Source organism: Lynx canadensis, chromosome E1, assembly GCF_007474595.2.
Source record: "Lynx canadensis isolate LIC74 chromosome E1, mLynCan4.pri.v2, whole genome shotgun sequence".
Taxonomy (NCBI): Eukaryota; Metazoa; Chordata; class Mammalia; order Carnivora; family Felidae; genus Lynx; species Lynx canadensis.
The window spans coordinates 16774619-16787063 of NC_044316.2; the positions used below are offsets into that span (position 1 = coordinate 16774619).

General features: G+C 45.3%; 1 protein-coding gene across 5 annotated transcripts in view; it reads left to right on the top strand.

Annotated features, from left to right (window-relative positions):
• Positions 1-10628, top strand: part of SSH2 (slingshot protein phosphatase 2) — a 246595-nt gene extending 235967 nt beyond the window's left edge. For all 5 annotated transcript variants that reach the window (XM_030295813.1, XM_032591088.1, XM_032591087.1 and 2 more), the window contains 2 exons: positions 427-1261; positions 3643-10628. In XM_030295813.1, coding sequence (XP_030151673.1) covers positions 427-1261; positions 3643-5688 — 2881 coding nt within the window. In that variant the 3' untranslated portion in view covers positions 5689-10628. The remainder of the gene's footprint in view (positions 1-426; positions 1262-3642) is intronic.
• The last annotated feature ends 1817 nt before the right edge of the window (positions 10629-12445 follow it).

Here is a 12445-nt window from a genome sequence, read left to right on the forward strand (position 1 = left end):
CAGATATCATATTGATTTTTGTTGTTTTGTTTTTGTATTTTGCTACTAGTTAAATAGAGCATCTTTTTTTAAACTTTATTTATTTATTTTGAGAGAGACAGATACAAGTTAGGGAGGGGCAGAGAGGGAGACAGAATCCCAAGCAAGTTCCGGGCTGTACACACAAACCTGACTTGCGGCCCGATCTCACAAACCATGAGATCATGACCAGAGCCAAAATCAAGAGTCGAATCCTCAACCAACTGAATCACCCAGGTGCCCCAAATTGAGCATCTTTACAAATGTTTATTGCCTACTTCTTCCACTGGGTATTAACAAAGCATTTTGCAGGTTAAGATTTAATATTATCTGGGAGCGATTTCCTGGGGGGGTGTTGGTTGATTTCACAAACCAGAGTGAGGCATTTCCTGTGTATGTCCTCCACAGCAAACAGCGACATAACAAGCTCTGGAGATCTCATTCAGATAGCGACCTCTCAGACCACCACGAACCTATCTGCAAACCAGGGCTAGAACTCAACAAGAAGGAGATCACCACCTCAGCAGACCAGATTGCCGAGGTGAAGACCATGGAGAGTCACCCACCCATACCTCCCGTCTTTGTGGAACATGTTGTCCCACAAGATGAAAATCAGAAGGGCCTGTGTACCAAAGAAAGAATGATCTGCTTGGAGTTTACTTCTAGGGAATTTCATGCCGGACAGATTGAAGATGAATTAAACCTAAATGACATCAATGGATGCTCATCAGGGTGTTGTCTCAATGAATCAAAATTCCCTCTTGACAACTGCCATGCATCCAAAGCCTTAATCCAACCTGGACAGGCCCCAGAAATTGCCAACAAGTTCCCAGACTTAACAGTGGAAGATCTGGAGACAGATGCGCTGAAAACAGATGTGAACGTCCACTTACTGCCTCTGGAAGAATTGACATCTCGCCTGAAAGACCTTCCCATGTCCCCTGATCCTGAATCACCGAGCCCCCAAACCACTTGCCAGGCTGAAGTCTCAGATTTCAGTACAGATCGCATTGATTTTTTTAGCGCCCTAGAGAAGTTTGTAGAGCTTTCCCAAGAAACCCGGTCTCGATCTTTTTCTCACTCAAGGATGGAAGAACTGGGTGGAGGAAGGGGTGAGACCTGTCGACTCTCAGTGGTAGATGTAACCCCTTCTGAAGTGACAGCCGACGACCAGAGAAGCAGCTCTTTGAGTAATACTCCCCATGCATCTGAAGAATCTTCAATAGATGAGGAACAGTCAAAGGTAAAAACTGTCTTTATAGTTTTCTACCTAATGAAGTTCTCTTTGAAGATAAAATAGTTGGGAGTCTGCTCTGTTCATTGTGTTTTTGACGTTGCTAAAGATTTAGGAAGGCAGTACGGGAGAGAGACTATAGCCGAGACTTGCCTTAAAAACTTAGGATTAAAAAATTTTTTTAATCCATTGCCTTTTGAGAAACTTACCTTTCCAGATTTTTGGTGTTTTTAGAAGCACTTCTGAGAGGGGATGTGGGAAGAAGGGATTAGTCAAAATGAATGTCCTGCCTGCACAAGGAGAGGTCCCTTCCCTGATCCTCTGCAGTTCAGACCAGATCTCACCAATAATGAAGTGTCTGGGATAATGAGTAAGGCCTTTTTGTGGAGATGGATTTGTTTGGGAAATTCTTTCTGTCTCAGAAAATGCAAAGACTAGATATGTGTGAATAGTTGTTAGAGTAGGAACCAATGCTGAGTTCTTGATGATGATGCTATTAATAATGTTTCTGGATTGTTCCTCATCTCAGACCCTGTAGTATCCAAGACTTGGGGGATGGTTTGAGGAAATGATTGAGAGCAGACAGAATCCCTGGATTCTTCTCTGTAGCATATGAACTCTTAGGAGCCCAGGGAAAGAATTACTGTGTATCATCAATGCTAAGACTCACACTTATTCTCATTTTGACACTTCTGAAATTGGGATGCATCTTAAAAACAATAATGGTATCTTAGATCAATATAATACAGTAGTTGGGAAGTAAATGATGACAGATTTACTCTCACCTGCCAAATTTCACTTAATGGTTTCAGTGGGAGTGACTACATTTTGATATCTCCTGATATCTATCTACTTATATTTACCACCTTGTCCATTACTTATCTTTTCTCTATCTCAGCTATCCCAGGACATTCATTGCCTCTGCTGCTGTCTTCTCTCTACTGGAAAATCAGAATGCTTGAGCTCTCCTTTGGACCAGTGGGTGTAGCAGCTCTGACAGAAATAGCTTTTCTGCAGAGTCCCTAGTCATATGAGCACTCTCCACAGCCCATGCACACACTGGGCTCACTGTGGCTTCTCTCCCAGTCTTGGCTAGTTTACCTCTGCCTAATGTCCCAGGAGATTTCTCCCAAAGGCATAACTGACCTTGTTAGTTTGTACTAGTTCTGACTTTCTCTTGAAGGAGAAAGACCAAAACAATTCCTATGGAAATATTATATGTTGAAGACTTATAAAAATGTTAACAAAGCAGATTGATGGCTATCATGATGCCACTTTAAGAGATGTCCAATGGCCATTTCCAGATTTTGAAATCCTTATCTTCCCCCCCCCCCCCATAGGACTTGATTTTGAATTGGCCAGTTTTCTTTTGCCTTGTTCTAAATCCATCTAGGAATTGTAACTGGTAGAACAGTAAAATGTCAGAGAGTCACAGTTTCTAAGTTGCTCAGGCATATGGCTGCATAAGCCAAGTAAACCTTTCCCAGAAGGAGCCATGTCAAACTTGGAAATTGTGTGATCAGGTGCAGACTGCCCTCGTGTGCTGGAATGCTACTGCCAGGAGGTGCAGCGGGAGGATCAGGAGGAAAGCTGGCAAGACAGAGGAGAGAAGGGAGCAGTGAGTCTCCAAATCAGGCATTAGATGATAACCTCATCCATCTCGCCCTATCACTGGGCATGTTGAAGGTGGCCACTGAGCCCTTGAATGGAACTCCTTTTCTTAAATAAGGTTAGAATCAAAGTGGAAGTTGAGGGGCGCCTGGGTGGGTCAGTCGGTTAAGTTTCTGACTTCGGCTTAGGTCATGATCTCATGGTGCATGAGTTCAAGCCCCGTGTTGGGCTCTGTGCTGACAACTCAGAGCCTGGAGCCTGCTTCAGATTCTGTGTCTTCCTCTCTGCCCTCCCCCGCACTCGCTAGCTCGCGCGCTCTCTCTCTCTCTCTCTCTAAATAAATAAATAAACATTAAAAAAAAAAAAAAAAAGAACCAACTGGAAGTTGCTAGGCCAGAAAAGAAAAATCTCATCTACCCCAATATGGCCTAAATCCTGAACGCTAATAATCTTAGGAAAGTAAGGATTATAGGAACCTCCAAGGCTATCTGCTGTTCATTTTTGGAACAAGATATTGGGTCAGAATTCTGTCTGAGTAAACAGAACAAAAGTTTAGTAGGCAGTGATTCAACCTGTAACTAATTTTGTATCTCTGCCTTTAATGAGTCTGTTTTTTTCTTGTATGACAAAACAGATGGCCAGAGGACAGTCCCAGGCACTCTGTGATTTGTGTCCTCATAGCCAGAAGGTTCTCCTGGATTAGAAGATTAATAAGCACAACATCTGGCATTTTTAATTAGACTGCACTTTGCCATAACCATCTCACTGTTTCTCCCTAGGCAATCTCAGAGCTGGTCAGCCCAGATATCTTCATGCAATCTCACTCAGAAAATGCAATTTCAGTCAAAGAAATCGTCACTGAGATCGAATCCATCAGTCAAGGAGTTGGACAGATTCAGCTGAAAGGAGACATCCTATCCAACCCATGCCATACACCAAAGAAGCACACCATCCATGAGCTGCCCCTGGAGAGGGCCCAGGCCCTGGAGAACAAACCTGGAAATCTGGAGCAGAATGAAGGTTCCTACACAGCCCAGCCTGAACTAGCCAAAGACTCAGGGAAGTGGGACCTAGAAGGCTGCCTGACTACACACTCATTCACCACAGAGTTGGAAGAAGAAGAACCAGCTGAGGAGGAACAAGAACTCTGGGGCCCAGGGATGCACCCGGGTGCCAAGTGGTTCCCTGGGTCTGTGAGGCGAGCCACCTTGGAGTTTGAAGAACGCTTGCGACAGGAGCAAGAGCACCATGGTGCTGCCCCTGGTGGTACCTCATTGTCCATCCGCAAGAATTCCAAGAATGAGTCTTCTGTGGCAGACCTAGCACCAAAAGGGAAGAGTGATGAAGCTACCCTAGAACATTCTTTTGTCCCCAAGGAACCAGAGATTAACAAGGGCAAAGGGAAATGCAGTGGGTCTGAGGCTGGCCTGCTGCCCCATTCCGAGCAAAATGCCATTGTTCCAGCACCTGAGCCGCTGGAGTTTCAAGAGTACCCAGGGTCAGATATTAGAACAAAGCTGGAAGGAGTCCTGAAGGATCCGAGGACTGTGGTTTCATGCCAGGGATCTGAGACACAGTCGGTCCCTCTTTCCCTTCCCAAGAAGATCGAAATCATTATGTCACCCAGTCACACTGAGCAAGGGGGTGAAAGAGCCACCAGCGAAAAGAGTGGGGAGCAAGGACTGAGGAGCGTGAAAAGGGAGAATTCCATCACCGTCCTCTGTACACTGGATGAAAATCTGAACAGGACTCTGGGCCCCGACCAGCCTGCTCTACACCCCACACTGCTACCTCTGCCTCATTCTTCCTCTCCTGAGCACGACAGTCCCACCAACCTGACCTCTACCCTGAGCAGCCCTGAAGACTGGGACAACAGCCTGTCAGTGGCACTGGAGACAGGAACACCTTTTGTCAGTCACACAACCCATGTACCATCTGCCAACTTGGATTACGCACATTCCCGGACCGTAGTTCACCTGGAAGGCTTCACAGAGCAAAGCAGCACCACAGACAACGAGCCCTCTTTGGAGCTGGGCGGCTGGGAAGAAGGTCTGGATGGTGCACTCTCCAGTGGCAGTGAAGTGCCGTATGAGGGCTCTCTGTTAAGGAGTGAAGACCTAAGCAAACTTGGTGATAATATTGGGGAGTTACAAGAAAAACTGGACCCATTACCTGCAGCCTGTCAACCCCCACATAGCTCTAGTAGTGACAGTATGAAGAGTGTCAGCCATAGCCTCAGTGTGGTGAAAGAGCGTACTAAAGACATCGAGTCCCGAGCGATCTGCCAGGCAGGACTCACCAAAACAGCCCAAATGCGGCATTCAGCTTCCCTTGCCAAGTTAGGTTACTTGGACCTCTGTAAAGACTGTTTATCAGATAGAGAGCCTGTCTCCTCTGAGCCCTCTCATCTCAAACTGCTTCAGCCCTTCATCAGAACAGACTCAGGCATGCATGCCATGGAGGCCCAGGAGTCCTCAGAAAACCCAGATGCCCCCCAGAACCTAGAGCCCACCAAGTATTCTATAGAGCAACTCAAAACAACAGAGTGTATCGCTCAGAGCAAGCCAGTGGAGAAGCCTATCGTACAGTATGCCAAAGAATTTGGTTACGGTCAGCAGTGTTTGCTCCCCAGGGCAGAACCCAAATTGACTAGTTCTGAAGGAGGCCTTCCTTTGCTACAACCCCAGGGACTTCAGCGTGCAGGCCCGGCTCCCGAGCTGGCTGTGGCGCCCCGTCAGCAGCACGGCAGAACTCACCCCCTTAGGAGACTGAAAAAAGCAAATGATAAAAAACGGACAACCAACCCCTTCTATAATACCATGTGATTCTGAGCCTACACATGTGACTTTCTAAAAGAAATGTTTGTAAAAGGGGCAGGTGTAATATGTAAAGAACATGCACTTTATTGGTTAATTTTATAATATTTTGGTCATTTTACTGTTCCTGGCGCATGCAGGGTTAGGGTTTTTTTCTCTGTGTATGTGTGCGTGAGAGATTGATTTGGACAGCAAGACCATTTTATCATTTTTTTATTTTTCGAAAAATCAAACCTCAAAAAATACTCATTTTCAAAGAGCACCTTTATCAAAGGCAAATTGCTGTTTTTCAATCAGCTCCCATCGGCTCCTCATTTTTGCCCTCTGAGAAAAAGCACTCTTGCTTGCTTGCTTGCTTGCTTGCTTGCTTGCTTGCTTGCTTGCTTGCTTGCAGAAGGAAGCAGATGGGGAGGGTGGGGAGGAAGCTGGGAATTGGAAATGCTCCTCTTCCCCTGGGCCTGTGTGATGATGGTTTGGTCTTCAGACCCAAAGCCTGAGATTGGGCCGAAGGGCAGCCACAAGTCTCTGAGCCTTGGGCCCCCGCCCACCAGGAATTCCCCAAGTTGGCAAATTCCGCTGTGCTTTCGAAGGGGTCTTCCAGAATCCACTTCTTCTGGTATTCCAGAGTATATCATCACAGAAAGGCACAATAGTGGCTGGCTTTGTAAACTTAGCAAGCAAATAGGGTTTTTCCCCCCAAACACATAATTTTTAAATTCAAAGTGAACCCCAAATGAAACCCGAGGGGTCCTGTGTAGAGGAACGCATACGAGAAGGAGGAGGCGCAGTCTGGAGAGGCTGGATCAGTGGGCTCCACCTAGGTGGTCATCCTGGCCCTCCCTGCCAGGAAATGCAAGATCCTTTCAACCAAAACGTAATAGGGACAGGTTTGAAAAACAGCAATTGGAAGTCAGTGTGTTCTTGTAAAATGAATACATTACATAGGGTTTTAACACTTCCATTACTTGAATAATTCTGTGGGCCTTCTGAGTTTAATGGCCATATTTTTTTCCAGTTTACTTTCCTCCTTCATGCTGTTTCTTCAATGCTGCCTTTTTTTTTTCATAGATGATATTTGAATTGTTACATTACCTATGTATAACCTCCATTGAATGCAAAGTTTTCTTACCAATGTTATCACTGTTAACACTTGACATGGGTTGTTGTTTTTTTTATTTTCCTGAAAGATTTGTCATTTCTCTAGCTTATACACAGTATTTATGTACATAATGTTGTCACTTTCTTACAGTGTTTTGTTGTTGATGTCATAGGATCTTTTTGATTTATTCTTTTTAAGAAGAAGTAAAGCTGCAACTGGAGAAAACACACAGCACAGAAATAAAACTGATGGGTGTTGGTAGGAATCTGCAGAATATGTTGATGGTGGTTTTAATTGTTTAAATGGAGACTTCTAATCGCCAGCTCCTGCCAAATTATGTGTTAGTAACTTCCTCCTCAGAGAAACCCCTAAAGGCTCCCATTAGATCACAGTTTGACTGAAGTCTGATTTCTCTTTGAGACTGAAATCCCAGGGTAGGTTGTTTGCTAGTAGCTGAACCACAGCCAAGGAGTCTATGAGTGTTACTGCTGGCCCAGGGTGGAAGCTTCTCATGTGGATTGGGCTGAAAGGTTGTGGGGAGGCCCCCCCACCCCCTGTCAAGGGCAGGCACCCATTATGACTCCATTTAGGATGCCGTTGCTTTGCTGCTATTGTGGAGATCCTTAACACAGGAGCACTTGCCATAAACAAGCTTATTTCAGCTGCTTGCAAGAAGCATTTAGCCTGGAATGAAACACCCTCTGCAGCTCATCAGAACTGAAGAGGTTTGCACATTTGCTTCTGTTGGCTCTGGTTGATGTCCACCTTGCTGAGAGATTGACCAAGTACAGAGTTGAGTTTTGGTTTTTTGGTTCATCACAGCACTGAGAGGAAAAGGTGGATACCTAGACTGTCAAGGGAATGTCAGAGGCTGGAGTTTGGTGGGGGCAGGTAGCAGGGTGACCTGCTACAGAGAGGTGGACTGAGGCCATTCACAGATGCTCCAGGTGAGCTGTGAATCCAGTCGCTGTGTGGAAGCCATGGTTGGGTCTGACATCGCTGCCAGGAGGTGGATTGGACAGAAGCCTCCCGCTCTAGTGTCTTTATGATGTAGTAATTTTGTGTACCTGTGCTGTCCCTAAATAGTTTCCTTACATGTTCACATGTATCATCCACATGGCTTTGTGGTTCCTGGATATTTAATATGTTATGAAGCGTTTTTTTAGGTGGTATGTACCAGTGTGAGGAGGCTTGCAAGACAGGGTTATGAATTTCCAGGGCTCATCCATCTAAACGGCCCTGTCTTGTTGAGGCACTTCCACCACCGCCATTATTGATGGAGAAAAGACAGAAAATTGTGGTGGGGTGAGAGGTGAAGAGAGTGGCGCCCGCTCATTAACCCTTTGAAATGGTGACATCCCTCACATTAAGTACAAGCAGGATCAACAGTATTGCACTGTTCTCTCTACTCCCCTGCAGTCGTGTTGAACGATCACTATCCCTGCATTAAGTAAGAACAAAGATGGGGAAGAGATCCTCTAATGCTGTGAAGATGTCTTTTTAGAAAAGGAAAAGGAAATAGTCTTGCTCTGCCTTCCTTTTTTTTTTTTTTTTTAATCATTTAATTTACCTGCTTAAATAAACATCTTCTACACAGGGCCTGTAATTCAACCTTGCCATGGGGTTTTGCCAGCCCTCTCAAAACTCCCACAACTGAGTGTTCTTGTGTTATTTGCATAGCTGAGCGAGGTCCAGGGGAAGTACATGATGAGCGCTCTCAAGGACTTCTCGGACTTTCTTGTCTTCAAACTTTCTGATAGTCTTGGGTGGCCTATTTCTCTTTTCCGTTCATGGAAAACTCAGACCTGGAACAGCAGGTCTGGTAGATGGACAGGAGTAGGAAAAGTCTTGACCTCTTGCTCTCTTTATTTTGAAAGCCACCATAGTCTGGCTCTCAAGTTACTCTGGAGGAGAGAGTAAGTGTGTATGTGCGTGCACACGTGCAAATATAAAATAACATTTTGGTGCAGGGGGCAAAAGCCCCAGGAGCACACTTTAGAGCTGTAATCTGGAGGGTTACCTGGTCAGTAGGAAGGAGAGAAACCCCAACCCGTTCTGGATTTTAGAAACACTTAGGAGTGGTATATACTATAGTAGAACTATAGTACTGTAGTGGAGTAATCATCATCTCATTTTGGTTGCCTTTCAGATTCTTAATGTTCGGGATCATTCTTAGCATCCCGGGCTCTTCAGGCTCTTTATCATTTTCCTGATTCTATACCTTTATCCCAATTCTTTCTCATTTGGGGAACTACCAAGCACTCCAAGGACAGCCTGAGGAAGACAGCCCAGGCTCTGAGGTCCACTCCTGCTGAAAGACCCCAGACAGTTACTTTTGGATAGACCTGAAGTTTCTGAGACAGCAGCTCACAGAAATCTTCACCCGTTCCATCTGAGGATTTCAGTTTAAAGTGATCTAAGCATGTTTGGTAAAGATGTTTTTGTGGGAGTTGTTTTCTTTTAAGAAAGCATTATGCAAAGAGGGTCACTTTTAAGGGCATTGAAAAATTTTTTAAATAAAGCCATTCTTTGGCTCTTTTTGACAACTATTTGTGGATACTTTGTTTACATTGCGATAATTAAAACATGCATCAGCTTGATAGCCACTCAGTATCCTCCTCCAGGCACCCAGCCCTGGCTGTCCTGTGAGTCCTCACACAAAGCAAGGCCAGAGTGGTCAGCCCACTGGTTGGTACATGGGGAGGACCTGGAGCTAATTTTTCCATCTGTGTCCCACACTCCTGTTTAACACTCTGTATGGAAATCGTCATTTCCTCAGTCAGTGATGGTGTGTCTTACAGTGATGGTTATAACAGTGAATGGCTAGTGTCATTTTTGTCCAGTTTTGTTTTGCCTTTTTTTTTTTTTTTTTTTGATGGTAGGTGAAATTGTAGCTCTTTCAGCACCAGTCCAACTTGAAAGTATCTTGGACCTTGTTTTCCCTTCCAGACTAAAAGGTCAAGGCATGTATTAGGCATAAATGTATTTGCTGCCTCAACTCCTCTAACACCCACATTAGGAAAAGCCTGCCACCAGAGCAGGAAGCTGCACACTCCTAACCCTGTCCCAGGGCTTTGGGGTTCCTTGATGCCATGGAGAGCTATTGCAAGGTGCTTCTGTACTTTTCCAGCCTGGAAGTGGAGGGTGACCGGGCCTGGCTCCTGCTATGAAAAGAAAACCAGCCTCACTTTCTCAGTGCCCCAGAGATCTAGGACAGGATTTCTAAACTGGAATCATCCCTCATTGGCTTCAAGATGCCTCAGAGGGTATATGACTAGTGCTGCCATCTGTGTCCTCACAGCGACACTGGTGGCAGTGTCCTCTACACATGCAGAGCTAATACCCAGGGCTTACTTCAAGCTGATGACCCAATCTGGAAACTGGGTAACTGGCCCTGAAATGATTCTCAATCAACAGGCCCACAGGGAATTGTTTGGTTTTTATGTTTTATTGGATTTTGGTTTGCCTGGCATAGCTTGAGGTGCCTTTTTTTTCTTTCTTTGTACTTTATTTGGTAGGACTTGTTTTAAATGTAGGAAATAAGTCCAAAAGACTCTCCCACTGACTGTTACCTTTGCCCCAGGCCAGTCCAAACTTTTATGCTCACATTTTATTAAATAAAGCAGGTGCTCCCTGGAATCTCTGGGACCTTTCTGAGGCATTTGAAGCAGAATATAGAGTGGTCTCATCTCCTTCCTTAATCTTCCTGGTGGTTGGGATGTTCCACTTGTATTATAGATTTTTTTTATTACTGATGTGCTCTGCTGTTTTTAAATGTGAACTTGTGCGCAAATGTGCAGATTCAATGTTCTTGTTACAGATTAAATAAATTTTTATTTTGAAGATGAAATGTGTACTTGATCAACAAAAGTGGGGTGGTGCTGGAGCAGGTGAAGGGATTGGAAGAGAACACTGATGATAAACATGGAACGATTCTCACTGATCTCCATCATGCACATCCTTAACAGCTGAACTCAGTGGTGGGGGGGGGGGAGGGTATGGATCTTAACTTTCTACCTCCCACAAAGTAAAGACTGGATGGGCAATAGAATCACTAAAGATTATTTCAGACATTGTGCCTCCAATCAAGTGACCAAGCGGGAACTTGGCCTGGTCACCTGAATGTTAGGAGAATGAATAAGCAAAGGAACCAAAAATTCCTCTGCCATGTGTGGTACAGAGCGACTGCTCTGGGACAGCTGCTGTGACCTGCCCCATCAGGGACTAGATTTTCTGGGTGGCTGACCGCTGGACATTAGTGAGATAGAGCTCACAGACTTTGAGCACAAGCCACCTCAGCTCACTGAGTGGTTTCCAGAAATGAGGTATGACTTTCTAACGAAGTACAAGCTCTTAACCCCCTCCTGCAATTAGAAGCATTGAATGTCAATAGTGGAGGAAGGGAGATGAGGTTAACTGGCAGTTCTCTAAAACAGGCAGGGTGTGGGAGGAGAGATTCTCCACTAATCCCACTCCTCCATAGACCCTTCAGGAGCTATTTAGTGGTGCCAGTCATCATATACAAGGAAGCACTACTGTCTAGGGAAAGCTCAGTTTCCAAATTGCTAACAATGTACTGAAGTTTCCAGAGGAAACACTGCCTTGAACTAAGATGAAGTCTGCCTGCTGCTTTCTGAATTATCCAAATCAAGTAGAAAGGGCACATCACTGGGCTCTGGCTGGAGTGCCAGAATGCATGATAATGGAGGCAAGGTCATTTCACAGATTTTCTAGGGGTTCCCAGAGTCACCAACCTGTCTAGATAAGCTCAGTCTTTCTGGCCAAAGCAAACGAACCAAATCATGTCTAAGTTCCCAGGCCACCTCTCCCAGAAAATGGCTTTATGAAAAATGGAATCCATGCTTGTCTTCTACAGATTGTAGTTCAGAGCTCAGCTAATAGTTCAAATGGTTAACCACACAGGAAAGCACCAAACCCAGTGGCTTCTCCTGCTAATTAGTTCTTTATGCCTTGGCTCCACCCACCCAGCTCTCTGTCAGTCTTTGGCACTCTGAAGAAAGCCAGAGGGCAGGGCTGACACATGCCTGGTCCAGGTAATTATTGCAACTCCCTGCTCCTGTACCTGGAGAGCACCCCTCCTCTCAGATGATAGAACTGAAGGCAGGATGGATTAAAAGAATCCTGCTTCCTAGTCTCAAACTCTTGTGTCTAGAATGCAGTGCTCCCAGCACCTGGATGGCTCAGTCGGTTAAGCATCTGACTCTTGACTTCCACTCAGGTCATGATCTCACAGTTTGTGAGATGGAGCCCCTTGTTTGGCTCTGCAAGTTTGGCGTGGAGCCTGCTTGGGGTTCTCTCCTTCTCTCTGCCCCTCCCCTGCTTGCTCTCTCTTTCTCTCAGAATAAATAAACTTGAAAAAAGGGGAGGGGGCTTTAGAATGGAGTGCTCTTTAAAGAGGAAAGGAAAGGGAAGAAAAGGTCACTTCAAGGTAGAAGGTGACATATCAAATCCCTTCTCTGCCAACAGGTCGTGCAGAGTTGGAAAGAACCTGACCCAGCTCTCTTTGTTTTACAGCTCAGAGAACTGCACAAATGGGGTGATTGAGCCAGGGCTAGAGCTCCAGTTTTCTAGTTAGTCCAAGCATCCTTTGTGCCACAGAGAGTATCTCTCAGGATCAGCACTTGTGAGATAAAGTAGCATTATCCT